Genomic DNA, 21,131 nt, shown 5'->3' with positions numbered 1-21,131 from the left:
TATAGAATTGTTTAACCGCAATTAGTCTTCCATACCTCCGAAAATCAAATAGGCTTCTGTACATCTTTCATGCATTCACAAGATGTATATCTATTTCTTTTATATTGAATGTCATTCACCGGAGGAAAATCACAAACTCTTGCTCTGTATGTATCTTTTAGAATAAATAGATACACACAGATAAGTCTCAAATCAAATTAATAAATAAAAATTTCGCTTATTCTATGCAATAAACTGTGTGTCATGATCATGAAGAAAAGGAGGTCTCAAACCTGTGCAGCGTACCTCGGGTTAAGCCGTCTCATTTATCTGCAATCAAAATAAACAACGTGATAATTATTAGAAAGACACATATTTGATTTGCTTAAACTAATCAATAAAATATATTTGAATTATAAAGATGAACAAAGATGAAAATATGGGTATTAAAGAAAACAAATAAATTGAACTACAGGCAATTTATTTGGATATTTATATAAAAAAGAAAATATAATTTAAATTTTTTTAAAGATAAAGCTTGTATGAGAAGTTGTATCCGCTTTTAACATTAAAACTACAGTCGGTTGCATTTTATTAGGAAAGATTTTCTAAAAAAGAGGAGACATTTTTTGATAAAGCTAATTACTTCCGATAGTTTCAACTAATTTGAACAAATATGATAGCTTTTAGATGTGAGAACTCAATTGTTAAAATTGGTTCATAATACTATATATTGGTATTATTTAATTTATTAATAATAAATCAACAGTAAATAAATTTTTAAAAAAAATTAATTCAAATAATGTGTCTTATACTTTTGAACCTTATCACTCAAATTAATATATAATTCTTCATTTTGTTGGAGATCTAATTATTTTTTAAAATTTGGATACTATTTTATTTTTGAATTAATTTATTAATGATGAAAAATGTAAAACCAATCCTTTATATTTGAATAGGTTTTACAATCCTGCATGTGTGTGGTTGTAAGTTTATGAAAGTAACGCAGGGTCATGCAAATTACTATAAATATCTTATTATTATTATTGTTGTTGTTGTATTTCATGTAATATCTAAATATATTATACAACATAATGAATAAATTTATCAAGTAGTAAGAGTCCATTTAGAACTCTTCAACCAAGTGTTTAGTTAAAATCTTTCTTGCTTTATTGTTAAATTAGTTGAAATTATATATCCAATTATCTCCAAAGCTTATTTTGTGGAAATATAGTTTCACAAAAATAGGCAATTAAACTGGATTTTGATTCATTTACAATGTGAATATTAAAGATCTTGATTAAAAACGTACAACTAATTATTTTTTCATCTTTTAATATTTATTTATTCCTAATTCCTAAAATCATGCAAATTTGTTTAAGCTGATTTTATATATTTTAAACTTGTTTCGGTAGATTTGAGAAAAATAGTTATAAATTAGATTTTATATTTTTTAAAATTTAGTTTTTGTGTTAATTGTACATTGGTAGATAAATATAGGACAAATTTATTAAATTAATGATATTGATTATAAAATATTAGTATCAACTTATTTTAACCTTTCCATATGTTTTACCCTTTTTGTTCTCTTTTACAATTTTTCATTTTAAAATTTAAATTAATTTGTTTCGGGTTTTATATAATTCTTCTTCTTCTTTTTTTTTTTTTTAATTATTATTATTATTATGATGATGATGATGATGATGATGATGATGATGATGATATCCTACTTAGTGCTACTTCTTATACTAACTATATTATTACTTCTGTTCCATATCCTACGTAGTACTACTATTACTAACTATTATTATTATTATTATAATTTTAATAAAACTTTTATCTTTTATTAATATGTAAATAAATTATATTTAAATATATTTTATAGTATTTATATTTTAGAAGAGATAAGTTTCAAATAGTAAAAGTCTAATGGAACTCTTCAATTAGGATTTCTATTTTAAGATAATGATTTATTTAAAAAGAAAAGGATAATGTATTTCAAATTAAAATAATTAATATTTTAATCCAAAATCTTTATTACAATATCTTAAAACTTTGTTTTAAAAAACCGCCACGTGGCTATTTTAATAGCTTGACACGTGGCATGTTGTCTTGATTTTGTTTTGCTATGTTGTCTTGATTTTGTTTTGCTTTTATATATATATATAGATATATGTAGATAGATCAGGAATCTTATTCTTTTGGATGATGCTTTTCAACTAAGGCAGGAAGGATCTTGTTCAAATTTCAGGACCATGAATGGAAGTGAAAACAGTCCATATACTTGTAAACCAATAGAGTTATGCTGATCAAATTAAATTATTGTAGCTTCTCAATATCAATTCCATTGCTTCAGTGTTGAAGAATATTTTGTTTTTACTAATTACATGTTCAAGTTTTGCTGCATTTTTTCTTCTTTGCCAGCTAACACATACTTTGAAACTTGATGGATAATAAGCCTATATTAGCCTTTTGTCCATGACATGCTTCTTAACACACACATATCTTGCTGTACTAGTCAATTAATCAAACAAGATTTAGTAATCAAACGCAAATATAAGGAAGAGGCAAATGTCATTTATCATCTACAGAACACAATATTTTCAGTAAGGGGAGAAGCAAAACTACAAGATTCCGCAATTTTTCTTGATGGAAACAACAACATACCAAGTGTAATCCCACTGCCAAAAGTGGGGTTTGGGGAGGGTAGTGTGTATGCAGACCTTACCCCTCCCTTCAAAGGTAGAAAGGTTGTTTCCGATAGACCCTCGGCTCAAGAAGAAGTATATCAAAGCAGGTTGGCAAAGGAAATAACAGAAGTAGGAAAGTCACGATAAAATACTAAAGTTGGCAATTTTTCTTAATGGACTACCAAAATTTTCAAACGAGAGAATTTCTGCAAAACAATCAGAACGATAGACTAGCCTCTGGAGTAGTAAAAGCTACAGTGCTACAAAATGGAAAAACAAGATTCTACTGACCCTCTGACGGAACTGTGAACACAACATCATCAATTCACGGTATGAACAAAAGTTTTAAAGACCCTTCTCAAGCATTGCCCTAACCCTCGTTGGAAGCCCATACAGACGAATGAATCCTGCAGCATCGGCCTGATTGTAGATATCCCCACTCTCAAAGGATGAGATATCTTGTCTGTACAAACTATGAGGACTTTGACGACCTGTCACTGAAACTGATCCTTTGTATAGTTTCAGAGTAACTGAACCTGTTGTAGTCTTGGTAATATTCTCCATGAAAGCATCTATCGACTCGCGAAGTGGATCAAACCACCTGCCAGCATAAACTAACTCGGCATATTTGAGGGCAAGAGAATCCTTGACTTGGATTGTTTCACGATCAAGTGTTAGAGACTCAAGTTCTTGCACAGCTCTGAAAAGGATTGTTCCCCCAGGGGTTTCATATACTCCACGGCTCTTCATTCCAACGAGCCTGTTTTCAACCATGTCTATTCGTCCAATTCCATGTCTTCCGCCAATTTCATTCAGCACAGAAAGAAGAGTTGCGGGAGAGAGCTCCTTTCCATTTAGTGAAACAGGAATACCAGAGATTATCCCAATGTTTACATACCTGCACAGTTAGTAGTTTTGAAAGTGAGAAAGAAATGCATTCGATCTTACTACTGCAATAAATGAGAAAATCGAAATAAAAGATTCTCACTCAGGTTGATCAGGTGCATCTTGGGGATCAACTGACATCATATACATATCCTTCATTGGCTCATTTGCAGGGTCTTCCAGAATATCTCCCTTCAAATACCATTTTGAAATGAGTTTTACAGGTATAATCAGTTAATTCACATAGCCACACTTCAATATCTTCTTAACAGGGTCGATGGGCGATCAGGAAGGCCCAAAACCTAGGTTTGTGGACTCCACTGCATTTTGGAAGGGTGCCCGTCTAAGTTCCGCCAAGTGGCAGAGCCTGCGTCACAACATTTTCTTAATTTTTGATCTTTTAGTTTTTTATTCCTTGTTTACTTTAAAAAATCACTAACATTTATTAAGAGCGGAGATTCATTAACCCGTCATGATAGTCCTATGCAAATCCTACTAAAACTAGTACCCTTCATAGAACCTGTTTTACACAATAAATATACTACTGGTCCCAGGAAGGATGAGCTTGTTCGTTTGGTCAAAATTCCCAGCGGAAAGAAAACAGTTACAGCAGCAATGAAGGAAAAGCATGAGACAAAATTCAATGTTTCAAATAGAACAAAAAGAAAAAACCGGAGATGAAAAGAAGTTCCAATACTTCTCAACCAAGTCAAAGGATATAGTACTATCAGCATATGAAACGAGTATCACAAGCTACAAAAGTACAACAAACTAATATTACCTCATGACTAAGATGCCACAAGTTTCTGTCTCTACTATAGATAGATTTCTTTGTTACAGGAACCGGTACGTTGTGCTTCTTAGCATATTCAATAGCATCCTCTCTTCCTGTTATTTCCCATTCCCTCCAAGGGGCAACAACACTCAGTTCAGGATTCAGAGCAAAGAATGTCAGCTCGAAACGGACCTGTAGTGGTAAAGAAGCATAACTGAATATGAGGAGTTCATTCTGCAATCCCCTGGGCTCAGAAACATAGGTTTAAGATGACGCGGTCTGATAAATTACCATAGTAAAGTTAAAAGAAGATCCAGGATAATACCTGATCATTTCCCTTTCCTGTGCATCCATGAGAAACAGCATCAGCTCCAACCTCTCTGGCAACATCAACCATTGCCTGCATTTATCAGCTAGATTTTAGTCCAAAACAAATTTAAGGCAACGAGAATACAAATGCTAAAATGCGTAAATTCAATTTATCATTGTTATATCTGCTTCATAACTGGACTGTTCGTAGGTCAATTTAGTGGACCAATATGAACATGAAAAGTTTGGCCCAGCCAATTATGCGTGAAGATGCCCATGCTGGTAATTTGCTAGCAGTTTCATCTATGTGAAATGTAAAAGCTTGATGTAGGAAACACTTTTGGTTTAGGGGAAAAACTAGTAGCAGATAAGCAGACCACAAAGGCACCAAAAGAAAATTTCATAACCAAACACGAATCATGGAGATATAAACATGATTTCATCAGAATTCCTGCAAATGCGAGTTCCATCAGTTCTCCAGTTTGGGTGTACTTTGATTTCCTTGACCTTTTTATGTTTTTGAGAATTTTAGTTTCTTACTTTCTTCTTTATGACTCGGTTGTAAATACTGGCAAATTCTTCAGCCTTCTCCCACACATGTTAATAAACTACTTGTTTTGCTGCAGCCTGCAGGTCGGGCAATTATATAGAGGAAACACCAAACTAAACTGCTATTACAGACAGTTTTCCAGACTACTGCAAAAGCATTTTGCACCAGAAAAAAGTGCAACTATGTCTATCAAAGTAAATTTTTCTTCCTATATAGACAGGTCGATTCTGAGAGGTCAACCTGAACTCTCAACAGGAGGAAATTCATTGGGGGCACTGCATATGTCTCCCAGGCTATGTTGCTTGGATTCAATAAAATTTTTGTTGAAGCTCCTGTAGCTCGATTTTGGAGGAGCCAGCAAAAAGCCACAGCTTTCTATAACGTTCCCCCAAAAGTAATATTACCTCTCATACAGTCGGGCCGCATTTCGAGAGGCAAACCTGAATCCAACCAGAGGAAATTCATGTAGCATGCTGCATATGTCTCCCAGGCAAACAGCCTACTGCCACAGAGCTGACAAGCAGCCCCAGCTTTCTATAAGTTCCAAGTTTCTACAACAACATACCCAGTGTATTCCCACATAGTGGAGTCTGGGGAGGTTAGAGTGTACGTAGATCATACCACTACCTCAGGTGAAGTAGAGAGGTTGTTTCCAATAGACCCCCGGCTTAGGACCGATAACAGTATTCCAAACACAAAAGATAAGTGCCTATAAACTAGTACGGTACGCAAAATAAACTAACAGTATAACAAACACCAAAGATAAGTGCATATAAACTAGTACGGTATGCAAAATAGCCACACAATAATAGTACAGCCACAACACCACGAACCAGAAACTCCAGACAAAAGAACGCTCCCCTACTATTACCGACAAACTCCCACCCCCAACCCTCTATCCTAATCTGCGTCCTCCACACCTTCCTATCATGGATCATGTCCTCCGTAAGCTGTAATTGCTCCATATCATGCCTAATCACCTCCCTCCAATATTTCTTCGGTCTACCTCTACCCCACCTAAAACCATCCATAGTCAGTGTCTCACACCTCCGCATTGGAGCATCAGAGTCTCTCCTCATCAAGTGTTCGAACCAACATAACCTCACTTCTCGCATCTTGTTCTCCACCGAGGCAACTCCCACCTTCTCTCGAATAATCTCATTCCTCACCCTATCTTTCCTGGTATGTCCACACATCCATCACAACATTCTCATCTCCGCCACCTTCAACTTTTGGATATGGGAGTTCTTAACTGGCCAACACTCCGCTCCATACAGCATAGTCGGCTGGACTACCACTCTGTAGAACTTACCTTTAAGCTTCGGGGGCACCTTCTTATCACATAAAACTCCCGAAGCGAGCCTCCATTTCAACCACCCTGCCCCAATACGATGCGTGACATCCTCGTCAATCTCACCATTGCCCGAATCATAGACTCCAGATACTTGAAACTCTCCCTCTTCTGAATGGCCTGAGAGTCCAGCTTCACAACCACTCCAGCCTCTTGCAACACATCACTGAACTTACACTCCAAGTACTCCGTCTTGGTTCTACTTAACCGAAATCTTTTAAACTCAAGCGTCTGTCTCCAAATCTCCAACTTATCATTAACTCCACCCCGAGTCTCCTCAATAAGTTCCAAGTCTCTAGCGTCAAGAAAAGTTAAAGCTCTTCAGATACAGGACGGATTATTTTTTCCAAAATCGTGCCTACTTTCCAGAATCTTGATCCTCTTTAATGCTTGCACATGTATTGTGCATATGACACCTTCATTAACAGACTGGGTGTGTTAATTGTCTACCTACTCTCAGTGAAGCACCAAATCTTGGGATTTCTCAAAGATCCTCAGCATGTAACATCCTTGAGAAATTACTATAGACGTATAATGACAAGCTTAGTCCAATTATTGGATGATTACCGAGAGTCCTTGCACGAGGTAAATCAGTCGCACGAATCATGGATGAAGACCCTAGAGCTACGAACGGTACATCGTTCTCTCACAAGTTCAATTTTCACAAAAAGAGCAGGTGTGCCTGTTATTTTGTCTAATTGACTGTCTTACTGTGTATACGTTTTCCCCTTTTTTGGGGTTCGTTCTTTTATGCTTGTGTTTTAGGAAAAATTACCAATTAAAATGAACTATGCAGGAGAAAGTATCCGTCACGAGATAAGTTAAGACTATTAACTTGGGGTACCATAAAACTTAATTATGATTATATTATTTAGGAACTTGTTTGCATTACCTGCTTTATGAGAGGAAAATTAGTCAAGTATCCTTGGTTGGGTGCCAAAAAAGAGATTGAGAGTCATGAGTGATCACTAAACTTGTATTAGACCTATATTTAGTTGGAAAATACACATGAAATTCTCCGACTGAATCTCTTTCCTCTCTTTTCCTCGGACAGTGGGAGGGGTGTTCACGGAAGGGAAAAATGACAAAAGAGGTTGCCATTTATTATTTAAGATCTACAGTTTACCTTAGCAATAACAGGGCGGGCCATTGATGTACCAAGCAAGTATTTCCTTTCATAGATAGCACCAGCTCGCAGACAAGGAAATACGAAATCTTTCACAAATTCTTCTTGCAGATCCTTCACCACTAATTGACAAGCCCCACTAGCCTTGGCCTTAGCTTCCAAGCCTTCCAATTCCTTAATCCCCTGAGAAAGAAATAATCCATCTCACACATACATTCTCACAAAAAGAAACTTGTCTCTTTGACTTCTCCATTTATGCACTATAATTCAATAATTTTTTTCTGAACAAGAACGTAAGAACCAACAGGTGACGAGAGAAAAACATACTTGACCAACATCTGCAGTGAAACAAACAACCTCACACCCATATTTCTCCCTGCAAAAAGAAATTAACAGACAGAAAAAGGGATGAAAACATCACGACACAACAGACGGAACATGGCCTAGGCTGAAAGTATTGTTAAGGAAAATAAAATAAAACAGAAAGCAGATACCTTAACCAGGGTACAATAACTGAAGTGTCCAACCCACCACTATAAGCTAGAACCACCTTGTTCAATTTTTTGCGAAGAGGTTTCTCCCCAACGGGGGTGGAGTTTGTTGTCTCTTTGTCATTGGTCAATACTGCCTGGATAGCTGCAATATTCAAATAATTATTCATCATTACCCTATACACTGAAACTCAGCAACCAAAATTGCCAAAGCCAACCAGGCAGGCTCTCTGATGGCACCCTTAATCATTGAGCCTTTTCAGAAACGGAGAAAGCATTAAAATCTGTGAAATAATATGATCATCTGACCTTAAATCTTAAATACACCACCAATCATTTAACAAAAATACGCTTCCTTTCGTTGAACCAAGACAAGTAAAGAAGCAAGCAGCAAGCACACACGTGAACGGACGTATTTAAGACCTATATAATCTATCAAAAAAACAAATAACAACAACACCAACACCAACAAACATTACAACTTACAAGTGGGGTCTAGGAAGAGTGGGGGGTAACCAGACATTATCACTACCTTTGTGGTAGAAACTAGAAAGGTTGTTTCCAACACCTTCAACAACAACAACAAACCTAGTATAGTTCCAAAAGCAAGGTCTAGGGAGGGTAGAGTGTATGCAGACCTTACCCCTACCACAAGGAGGTAGAGAGACTATTTCCGGAAGACCCTTTGCTTGAGTAATGCACATCAGAGAAGCTACCAGCATAATACAAAAGTAAAGAGGACATAGAAAGTAATAGGGAAAACATAACATAGCATACTATAGAGGAGCAATAACTGTTACCAACTAATGTGATAACTGAAGCACAGTACTTAAGGAGGAATAACAAAAGTCGTTTTCAATAGACCTTCGGCTCAAGAAAAGATTTTTCAAAACAGGTTTTGACAAAATACCAAAGAAAAAGCTAGTAAAAACTACCATTTATAATCTATCAAAAAGGAAAAACAAATACTAATAACAACAAAACACTACAAGTAGGGTACAGGGAAAGTAGGGAAAGTGGGGCATATCCAGTGGCGGAGCCAAGATTTTCATTAGGGGGTTCAAAGGTGCATGCACGAACTAGCCAAACATCGACTATATATAAATAAAAAAATAATTTTAACCATGTATAAATAGTGTACTTTTCGCCGAAGTGACTCCCACCCCACACCCAGTATATGCTAGCTCCGCCCCTGGGCGTTCCCCAACCTTATCACTTACCTTGTGGTGTAGAGATTAGAGAGGTTGTGTCCGATAGACCCTCAGCTCAATAAAAGATTTCTCAAAACAAGTTTGACAAATAAACCAAATAACAAGCTGGTATAAACTATACCATGGTTGGCACAAGGCAAAGCCGAGTTAGAACGGTTATGAGCAATTGCAAGACCATTAAATTCACTAGCTTTTACACCAAGCTGCAATAATACAAGAGAACAACAAAAATAAAACCCGTCAGCATAGTTTTTAATTGTCAAAAACACACCTCATACCCCATTTTTTTCGAGTTTCACACCTCAACTATCACCAACTATTTATCGAAATACACTTCAACTATCAGTCATTCCCTTATCCTACCTAAATATCATCTAGTTAAGGTATGAAACTCGTAAACATGGATACTTTAGGTGTGCTTTTAACCCTTAACCCTAAAAATCTCAACCAAAAAAACTACAATAAAAATCAAATAAATTAAAGGGTAATCAATCAAGAACCTCTTGTAAGGAATCCAACTTTTTAGCACACCAAAACTTATCTTGAATCCTTGGTGAACCTGCATTTGCAAAAGGGTCATCAAATATAGCTCCAAAAAACAATCTTTACAACAACAAAACCATTTCTTGATAACACAGAACACACACACTCACAAAAAAAGGTGAAAAATTATTACTTTTTATTGAGCCCTTGAAGAGAAGATTGACAGAAGAACATGAAGAAATTGCTTGAACTTGAGCCATCCAATAAGATTATTAGTCTACAAATTTGTTAAAATGGGTAGGCAGAGCAAGAAAAAAAAAAGAGTATAGGAGAAAAACAGCTAACAACGAAGAGTAGGTTTCTTTTTAGAATTTTATTACGAGTGTTACACTCGGGAAAAAAATAAAATAAAATAAAATACCCCTTCAATAAACAAATAAATAATTGAAATTTGTTCAGGATAAAACAAAAAAAGAATATACATACATTACATAAAGCGACGTGTCTAAACTTGGGTTGTGTTTGGTAGGAAAATACTTTTGATGAAAAATATTTTTTATAGAAAAGAAATTAATTTCTTATTTATTTTTTTATATTTAATGGTGATTACAAAATATTTTTTATTGTTTGATTGGTAAATGAAAAAATATTTTAGATTGGGTTGGCAGGGGTAAGGTGGAAGGAGATTGAATGTCGGCACAGGGGTGATTGATTTTTAGAGTTGTATGAACATTTCAATTTGATAGTGTAGTACTTTTTATAAAGTTTTGAATATTTTAATAATTTAAAAATATTAATTTAATTTAATGTTAAAAATTAGTCAAATTAATCCTTGATAACTAAAACGTGATAATTATTTTTTTGATAATCATGATGTTCAAATCAACTTACACACATTGATAAAATTTACAGAATACATGTTATCTCCTATTAGCATTAGGTATCAGATAATTCTATTCATTAAGATTAGAACAATTGAAAAAAATAACTTAATATTTTTCTTTATTAAGAATTGAACAGGAGAATTTGATGCTACACCCAATTTTATTGAACCGCTAAGCCAGCCGAAGCCAAGTAGATAGATTGAGTAAATAAGGTAAGACACAGTTGGCAGACTGAAAAGTACTGGTCCTTTTTTAAGGAAGAAAGTCCAAATTAAAGAAAGGGGGACCTATTGATATTTAAGGATAGTTAGATTTTTACTCAATAATTTATGTACCCGTTTGGCCATAAAAATAAAAATAAATTAAAAAAAAATTATTTTATTTTAGTAAGAAAAAGTAAAAGTACCCACTGTTTGGCTATGAATTTTTTAACTCTAACTCTAAAAAACTATTTGAAAAAATTGAAAACAAGTTTTATTTGTTTTCATTTTTTTTTACTCATATTTCTCTCACAAAATTTCAAAAATAACTTTAATTTATATCCATAATCAAACACAACTCTAACTCTAACTTCATCTTCAACTCCAACTCTAAAAAAAAATAATGTTTATAATCAAACAGAAATAATAATCATAAATTATGAATTATATAATAATGAGAATAATGAACAGTGTGGTGGTAAATGAGACAGACACAGAGAGCTTTTGATATAAATCTAAGTAAGGTAGTTTCGAATATCAAATAATTAAATAAAATAATATTTTTCATGAAAAAGGTGAAAATATCCAGTTTAGTTGGATATGTAATATTGATCTAGCAAGTCAACATGAAAATAGTAGATTAGTAATCTTTCCATTTCAAAATAATTTTAAAGATATAAATTATAGGTTACTTTTCCTCATTATTTTTTTAATTATTTTTATATTACTCTTCTTAAAAAGGATAAAATTGAAAGAAATTTTTAATATGTCTCTTAAAAATGAATAGTTTATTTATTTTTAACATTAAAAAATAATTCAATAATCTATTTATTTTGAAATAGAAAAAATAGTAAACAATTTAAACACGTTTTTCTCTCAAAATCTAAAATGTTTGTTTAAATGCAAGTACATGAGTTAGGTGTAATAATAAGTTGGAAAAAGTGCTTGGAGTTGGCCAATGTTGACCATTCACATGGTAATTATTAAGGGGTGTCCATACATGAAACACCAAGTCAAACCTACCAAAAAAAAAAGGATATTTGATTTTATTTAATTTTGAATAAAAACAGAAAATAGTTGATTTGACTATAGTTTTATTAAAAATAATTAAAAAACAATCCAATCAAATCAAATAGATAAATTATATACATAAATTTTATAATTATTTAAATATATAATACATATTAGCTTTTCATAAATAATTACAAATATTTTATATCTTTTAATTATTAATTTAATTTTAGTTTACTATATTTCACATGCACTACAATGTTTCTAAATCTCATTTTTTTAAAAGTATGTTCAAACTCGATACTCCAATTCTAATTATCTAATTTTATATATGTGATGTGGTGTATTGTTAGTTTTAAATTGTTTTTATTAAGACATTCATCTACTCTTCAACGACTTGTCCCTTTGATTATTTAAAGGTTAACCTTTCTATTTAAAGATGTATATTTTTCCATGGATATTAGATATGTGAAGTGAAAGAACCTCTACAATTATGCAACGTAAGCATGCTAAAACTTGGGAATAGTGTTGAAAAATAATAGTAGATTCATATACATTCATCTTGTGATAGTAGAGAGCGATTTATTAGTTTCTAACGTTTATTTGAAATAGTTGTCTCATATCCCGATGTTTTACTATTATCAATTTATCATTAGCTAAACATAAATTGAAAAATCGAACCAAACCGACAAAAACCAAACCTATATTTTTTTTTATTTTAGAATTTAAAAATCGACTTAATTGATTTGGTTATAGTTTTAATCAAAGATCGACTCAAACCAAACCATGAACACCCATAGTCATTATAATTAGGGGGGAAATCTAAATATACCTCCTTAGATTATAAATTGCAAGTCATAGCAAGACTTCTTAGATTACAACTAATAACAAGTTTTTTTAAAAAAAAATTAAAACAAAAATAATTAAGAATAAAACGTTTTTTATATGCTAATTAAAAAAACTTTCATTTTAATAGGAGTTAGTTATTATGTGGGCTAAAATTATGGAACCTATTAATGTGCATATTTTTTTCAATTCCTTAAATTATATTTATATTCATTTTTTAAAAAGAAAAACAAATACTTCTTCTTTTACCATAATTCATTCTTAAACAAATACTTCTTGTTTTACCATAATTCATTCTTACTCAATCTCTATTTAATTTCTAATTCATGAATTTTGAATTCACAATAAAATTGGTGATAGTAAATATTATATGTTAATAATTTATTTTTAATTTGTGAATTGCATATAACCTATTATTCCTGTATTATTTTATACAATTAAGCTAAAATCAATTTATATATAACAAAGTCATATTTTAAATGATTTTTTATTTTTGAAGTCTTAATTTATGAAATTGGTATATAAGATTCTATATAAATGATATATCTTATAACTGTTTCTAGTGTATGGAAATGGTACATAATATGATATTCACGAATTAGTTTAATAAATTCTTTTAAAGTCATTTTATACTCTTGTAATACTTAAGGGATTTTTATTATTATTATTTATTTATTTATTTATTTATTTTGGGGGGGGGGGGGGTCTCAATGTATGGAATTGACATTAAAATTGGTATTGATGAAGTTTCGTATATGTCACATTTGTATGAAATGGGTTTTATGAATGTAACAATTGATACGAAAAATGGTGTTGTATATTACATAACTTTTTTAGTGTATGTAATGGATATCTAATGAAAACTGTCACTGTACATATTAGAAAAAAATTAACCGATAATTGTTTGGTATCAAATAACTTTTTTGTTGCGATAAAAAAGGTAATCTGTATTAGCCATGGTTGATATTGGTGTTGATTCACTATATCAATTTTGCTTTTTGCAATCAATATAGTTCAATAGTTATACAAAAATATAGTTCCAACTTGCAATAAACAATCTAAAAAATACATATAAATATAATTTTCACATATAATAAAACTAAATCTATTAACTGAGTCGGAATTTTAATTGATAAAGTGTTCCATTTCTTTACAGTGTTCTACTTCCCCGTTTTTCATTTTTCCTATTGAATAATTTATTTGGCAAAGTTAATTCTCAAAGTATGTGTCATATTTATTTATTTAAAAAAAAAAAAGACAAAAAAAGATTTAAAAAAAAACATTGTATTTTTATTTTATTATTATTTATTGAAAGTCACTGTTGTGATAAAAAGATGAAATCTATGAATAACGGAAGAAGAATTGAAGGAATAATGTGTATCAATGTAGAAATATTTTATCAAATTTTACTTCTTAATTTAAGAACAAATTTTGTTACTTTACTGATAAAGCTCAAAAAAGTATAAATAAATATAATTATTGAAACTAAAATTTATTCTTAACATAATTATCTATAGAGTTAATGAGGAGAGAAAGAATATTAAAGATTAAAAAATAGGAGATAATAACAAACACTTATTTAAAATAAAAAAATTATTTTTAAGGAATTGCTATAACTTGCAATTAAATCTTTAATTCAATAATTATGTAAAAGTATTGCTATAACTTGCAATAAACAATCTAATAACTATATAGACGATAATTTTCACTTATAATTATTATATTTCTTTAATAATAAGATATAAAGCAATTAGACCTCATTTTGTCTATGGGCTTGAACTTGATGATAGAGTCATGGGATCACTATGAATTTGGCCCATTGGTTCAATCAAGCCCATGATTTTATAAAAGCATAAATATCATAAATACCAATCCATTTAAAAATAATTACACTTTCTTTTACTTTTTTAATTATTTTACTCTCTCCCTATTAATTTACATAAGATAGCCGACATATACATAGCATTCTGTATATATGTTGGATTTTTTGTAATATATTTAGGAGTTAAATTTTTTTGTAATATTGAAAACATAAGTTGTGTATTTGTGTAATTTTTAGTTTATAAAATTGGAGTCCATTTATGAATGTGTAAGGACTAGATCTACCCAAACATTTATTTATATGATGGAAGCTTCCACTTATCAAGAAACTCCCAAAAAATTATTTAAGAAAGAATGAGGTGTCGAAAACACACCTAAACTATCATTTTTTTTTAGTTTTATAACTAAATTATTGAGGGTGTGAAAAATACACCATAAAATAATAAAAAACAATTAAAATATTTTTAAAATAACAAAAATAATGTATTAACAAACAAGAATAAAAAATGCCACATGGACTGATTTTTAATGGCTAGACATATTTAAAGAGTTTGTAAGCAAATATTTGGTCTAGTCAGCCTTTAGGTGTGTTTTTCAAACTAAACGTGATAGTTCAGGTGTGTTGCTCATACTACCATTAGTTTAAGTGTGACACTAAGAAAAAGGGATAGTTTAGGTGTGTTTTTTAAAAATTATGTCTTATTGCATTTTCTTGATCATTCTTTTCACTAGCTTTTTTTTTTTAGAGAGAAGTATCAATTCCCTTCCTAAATTTGTCACGTTTTATTCATGGTAAATCTGAACTTTTACTAGTCCTAGGTACCCCCCTCCCCCCCGAACTTGTTCTTTTAGTATGTCACGTCACTCTTTTTGATCCACTGTCCACTGCGCGTAATACACGCGTGGACACATGGATAAAAACGCTGATGTGGCTGTCCACGTGGATAATACCATTCACTTCCCTTATATTTATCCTATATTAAAAAATAACCCATTTCTCTCCTTAATTATCCGATTTCTCTCTAAAAAAATTATATTTTTCAATTTTTCTCTACTCCAAAATAGTGAAAAGGTATAATTTTCATCGATCAATTAAGTTATTATTTAAAAATTTATATATTTTTTTTGTGTTAAAAATATGAAATTATTTTTTTCCAATTAGTGTTTCATAATATGAAATTATTTTTTCGGTAAGTGTTTCATAGTAGTTTTCGATTAGTGTTTCGATTAGGATTTTGAGGAGACTCACATGCACAGATACGTTTCTTATTATAATAAATGAATTAAGAAATCGTAATTTAAGTTAGGGGTGTACAAAAATCTAACTAATAAAAATGTTATTGATTTATTGTTATCGGGTTAACGACTTTTTAATAATTTTATAAAAAAAATTATTGGGTTATTGATTCGATTTCAATATTTTTATTAAGTTATTGGGTAAATCAATAACCCAATAAGATTATATTAATTTTATATATATATATATATAAAGTAGGATTTTTGTTGCAACTGAGATTCGGTTTCTTTTCATGTTAGTTACTACTTTTTCTATTTTATGAGTATTTTCTTATCGTTTAAATCGAAAATCAAATCGTTAGGGATTAAAAATCGATAACTAATATAACGACATTTATTATAAGTATGTGTCTTAGTTTCTTTAATATTTGTTTTGTTAATATTGTTTTAAATATCTGCTTTGATATTTAGTAGTACACTTTTTTAGCTACAATAACTCAAATGATGTATATAATTAAGATTACAAAATTGAAGGAGTGTAGACACGTAAAATTTATTGGGTCAAATTCATATAAAAATTGGATTTGACCCATATTTTATTGGGTCTAAAATTATTTTGGGCTATAAAAATAATAATCTCATTTTATTCCTTATCAAGGACTTCAAGGTCCATCTAACCTTGAGGCCCAAACATATGCCACGTGTCAAGTGATGTAGCATCCCAGTCAAATTAAAGACCAATGAAGCAAAACCACACATATCAAATGATGTGGCAGTCCAAGTCAAGTTCAAGAGCCAATAAAACATCGCCAAGTGTCCCAAATGACATGTTTTTGGCCAATCACAAGCAACCTTGTCACATAACATTTGTGATAAGCTTGAAAACTGAATGGACCAATCAGAATGAGGCAAAAGAGATTGGACTGCCTACCCCCTACAACTATAAATAGGAGGGTTACACAATTTTCTGAGGACATTCTGCAAGCATTGGAGGAAGCTTCTGCATTGACTACACAGCTCTTCAATGAATTGTCTAACGGAATTCTACTCGGAGATCAACTCGACAAGACGAAGTGCTGTCAGACAATTTCTGGAGATCTAAACACATTTCTAGGAGACTCAAATCATCCTACATTCGAGAATCACGCTGCAAAGGCCCTCGAATCACGGAAAAACTTAGGAGAGAAGAATCGAGAGAATAACGAAATTGTACCCGCAAAATTACTTTAAACAAAATTATTCTTTTTGTTTATTTTATTTTTTCCTTGTAGTTAATTTTTAGCATTAACGAAAATTTATTGCGAACAAATTGGCACGCCCAGTGGGACCGGTTCTGCTCTTCATCTCTTCCTCCTACAAGTCAAAGAAAATCACATATTCAACTACTACAATGGACTTCAAAAAAATCAATGAAGTTTCGTGCAAGAAGTTTACTACTGCCACGTCTACTGAGATCAAACTTGTTATCCCCATCAATCGACGCAATCTCAACGCTTGTGCTTTTGATGGATCCCAATACTTTACTATTTTGGAGATGACAAAAAGGAGAAAATCTCAAATTTTGGCAGTAACTACAACCCCTGGGGGCAACTTCGCATCCATGTATCAGATGAACCGTTTGAAACTGGTTGCAACTTTGGAGAATTTGAAAACTTAATGAATTCTCCAACTTCAACGAAAGTCAACACCTTCATGGTTGATGCAATTGACTTGGACGAGAATTTTGTAATAATGGAACAAATCATTGAAGCCTTGAAGAAGTCTATTGATGAGAAAGATCAGTAAATCGCCCGACTTATGAGCAAGTTAGATCTATACAATTCTGGAGAGTCAAATTATAATCTAACATCGTGAGAAAAAGTTGATGGTGAATCTCTCATCAAGACAAGTGACAATTACTGCAATGATCGATCCGCTTCAGTGGCTACTCTAACAGCTCAACAACTGCAAGATATGATTGCAAACACCATCAACGCACAATATGGTGGTCCATCACAAAGTTTTGTAGGATACTCAAAGTCGTATTCTAAGTGAATCGAGGGTTTACTGATGCCAACTGGATATCAAGCGCCAAAGTTTCAACAATTTAATGGAAAGGGAAATCCAAGGCAACACATCGCTCATTTCGTTGAGACTTGTAGCAGTGCTGGTACACATGGTGATCTTTTTGTCAAGTAGTTTGTTCTCTCTTTGAAAGGCAATGTTTTTGATTGATACACGGACTTGGAGTCTAAATCAATTCATTATTGGGAACAACTAGAAAGTAAGTTCCTAAATCATTTCTACAACACCCATCATACGGTCAGCATGATGGAGTTGACAAACACAAAATAAAATAAAGATGAGCCTGTAGTGGACTACATAAATCGCTGGTAAACATTGAACTTCAACTGCAAGGATCAACTTTCTGAAACTTCCGCGATTGAAGTTTGTATTCAAGGGATGCATTGGGGCCTTGTGTATATCCTCCAAGGAATTAAACCTTGAACTTTTGAAGAATTAGCTACACGGGCTCATGACATGAAGCTAAGCGTTGCAAATCATAGAATGACGTCACCTATTTTTTATCCTAAAAAGGAAGTCACGAAATTCAACGACTCATCAGAGAATCAAATTGGGGAATCTATGGTGAGGACTGTGAGTTCTAAGAAGGCCTCCACAAAACAAAAACTGAAAGAGAAAGCTCCAAAACAATAAATGCAAGAAGAAGAAAATCAACCAACCTTGAAAGAGTTACAAGAAAGAGTATATCCTTTTTTTGACTCTGATGTTCCTAGAATTCTAGACGGGTTGCTAGCCAAAGAAGTCATCGACCTTCCTAAGTCAAAACGACCTGAAGAATCAAACAAAGTGTAATACCCCGTATATTTCTAAGCTAGAAAAATGAACTGTTGTTCCTACACATAAAACCTCCTATCCTGTGATTCATATTGGAGTACATGAATTAGGATGAGTATCCTAGTGATAATAGAGCTTATGATGTGTTAAGCATATTCATAAGAGTCACTTAGAGTAAGCCAAGCTAAGAACTTTTGAATCCACCAAGTTTTCATGTGTGATTTCACGTAGGTCATATTTGAACGAGCATAACTTGGTTTATAGGTGGTATTTTGGAAAATTTATACCCTCCAAATTGTATAGAAATAAATAAACTTTTCGTTGAAACCAAATTCGCCTAAAGTGGACGCCCGGTGAAGAAGTTATGTCGATTTAAAGTTTCAACAGCGTTATTTCAGTAAGTGGCGCATCGCGCCGTAAGCCAAAATGACGTTTGTCAATTTTCAGTGTCTCTACGTGATTCCACCGCATCGCAGTGAGTTTCTAAGTCACAAACGGGGCGCAACGTGATATCTCTGCGTAGCGCCGGGGGCCCAAATTGGGTAATTTTCACAAAAATTAAATGACGCATCTAGAGGGGTATTTGGATCATCTTTCCACCCCTATATATATTCCATAAACACGGAATTAAGCCCTTATTTCACCAAAACATACTCTTTCTCTCAAAATCCTCTCAATAACACATTAAGGTTTTCAATTGGGGATTCAAGTTCAAGCAAATTTCTCCATCAATCATCAAGAATCTTCCATCTAAGGTATGCGTAGTGTTCCTCTATGGATCCATTTCGTTCATGGAGCACAAGAACTATGTTTTAAGTATTATATTGTGATTGTTTTGTTGTGATATGACCATGTACATATTGATGATTGTTGTTTAAGTTTCAAGATGATATCTAAAGGTATTTTCATGAATTATATGTGTTCGGTAGTTGAAATCCATGAACTTTATGTGGTTTAAAATGGGGAAATTCATGAAAACACACCTAAGCTAAAAGAATGTATGCAAAGTGTTTGATAAAATGCTTAAGGTGATAAGATTCATGTCCTATGATTTAGTAGTGCTTAAATGACAAGTCCATGCTCTATTCTTTGTGATTTCACATGAATTTCACATGATTGATATGCGTTGTTGTTGTGATATGGATTGAGTATGATATTGAAGCTATGCAAGTGTACACATGTTGTATGAATTTTCCTTCCATACGTAAGATGTTGAGAACTATGCTTAGTGTGAAATCCTCTACTTATGATATGGTAAATTGTGGACTCCAGTTTATGATCAAGGCAGTTATGTGTGTCAGTTTCCTTCCATCGAGTCTCGGGGGTACTAGTACCCAAAAAAAATATAGTTGTGTGCCTAGAGCCATGTCACGTTATCACGATAATCTCAGTCAATTCATGATCTATAGAACTCATTCAGTCATATGACTCAGGAAATCTTAGAAATCTCATGATCTCAATAAATTCTTAGATAGTAGTACTATTCTGTCAGTCAACGAAAGTCAGTTACTCAGTCCATGTACATCCAGTTAAATCATGTTCAGTCTCTTCAGATGGGTAAAAGTTAGCACTGAGTGAACTCAAGGATGGGAACTCACCTGCCAGTTTAGGGTGTGATTCTTAGTAGTCATCCTTGTGGTCCAGAACTACGTAGCTAGTGTAGGTTGACATATCTTAACCTGCCAGGTTAGGGTTGATGAGGTGGCTTAACCTGTCAGTTTAGGGCTCCTACCATTCTCATTCGAGTGCCTGCCAGCTAAGGGTCACTCACAGTTGTCCTTACCAGTAGCGCGGTATTGACACCCTTCCAGTCGGGGCAAAGATTGGACCCCAACCTAGCTATATATGTTATTGGGGCATGTCGATTAAGCAACTACCTCCCACAGTTTCAGTCCCAGTCTCAATAAAAAAACTCAGATAAGTCTTCAGATTTCAGTATACCAGGACTGTCAGTTACAGTCAATTCAGTTCCAGTACAAAACTCAGGTAGTATTATCAGATTCAAGACTGTCAGACACAGTCATCCATGTTATCAGAATTCTAGTATCAGTCATGTTAGATAACAGTAAACCATGCATTAGCATACACATCCAGATATCACGTATTCACAATCTCAGTTACTATGTATGAATGCTTGCACTCTCACGTTCATATTAGTCAGTCAGTTAGCATTGCTCATACATGTAAACCCTTTTGTATTTAGCCTACCTCACTCGTATACTCAGTACTTTCAATTGTACTGACATATTTGCGCTATGGTGCTTTCTTATATGTTATACCATAGGCTCAGAGTCACAATTTCCAGATCAGCAGTAGTAGTAGCATTCCAGTACGCAGAGTGACAGTGAGTCCTCATCCATTCGAGAATGATATTATTTTATTTCATTCATTATTTTAGTTCAATTTTGTTAGATGGAGTTATTTGGAGACATGTTCCTTCAACTC

General features: G+C 32.8%; 1 protein-coding gene across 1 annotated transcript; it reads right to left on the bottom strand.

Moving 5' to 3' along the window:
- Positions 1–2,815: 2,815 nt before the first annotated feature.
- LOC107848022 (argininosuccinate synthase, chloroplastic) lies at positions 2,816–10,267 on the bottom strand. The gene is made up of 10 exons (XM_016692675.2): positions 10,044–10,267; positions 9,868–9,926; positions 9,489–9,570; positions 8,160–8,301; positions 7,993–8,041; positions 7,666–7,848; positions 4,655–4,729; positions 4,336–4,521; positions 3,658–3,746; positions 2,816–3,567 (listed from the first exon to the last, which is right to left on the bottom strand). Exons 1-10 carry the CDS (start codon positions 10,108–10,110, stop codon positions 3,015–3,017), a joined length of 1,485 nt encoding a protein of 494 aa, XP_016548161.1. The 5' UTR covers positions 10,111–10,267; the 3' UTR covers positions 2,816–3,014.
- Between the last annotated feature and the right edge of the window lie 10,864 nt (positions 10,268–21,131).

The sequence above is a fragment of the Capsicum annuum genome, chromosome 11, assembly GCF_002878395.1.
Source record: "Capsicum annuum cultivar UCD-10X-F1 chromosome 11, UCD10Xv1.1, whole genome shotgun sequence".
Classification (NCBI taxonomy): Eukaryota; Viridiplantae; Streptophyta; class Magnoliopsida; order Solanales; family Solanaceae; genus Capsicum; species Capsicum annuum.
Note: the sequence above shows the minus strand (reverse complement) of the source record. Positions and strands in the feature narration are given on the sequence as shown.

What these genes read in the sequence shown, in the direction of transcription:
- LOC107848022 (XM_016692675.2), bottom strand. Translation starts at nt 10,110, where the DNA reads ATGGCTCAAGTTCAAGCAATTTCTTCATGTTCTTCTGTCAATCTTCTC. An exon ending in CAGGAAAGGGAAATGATCAG is followed by an intron (nt 4,522 to 4,654) that starts GTATTATCCTGG and finishes TTACCACTACAG; the next exon opens with GTCCGTTTCGAGCTGACATT. An exon ending in TGTGGCATCTTAGTCATGAG is followed by an intron (nt 3,747 to 4,335) that starts GTAATATTAGTT and finishes TGGTATTTGAAG; the next exon opens with GGAGATATTCTGGAAGACCC.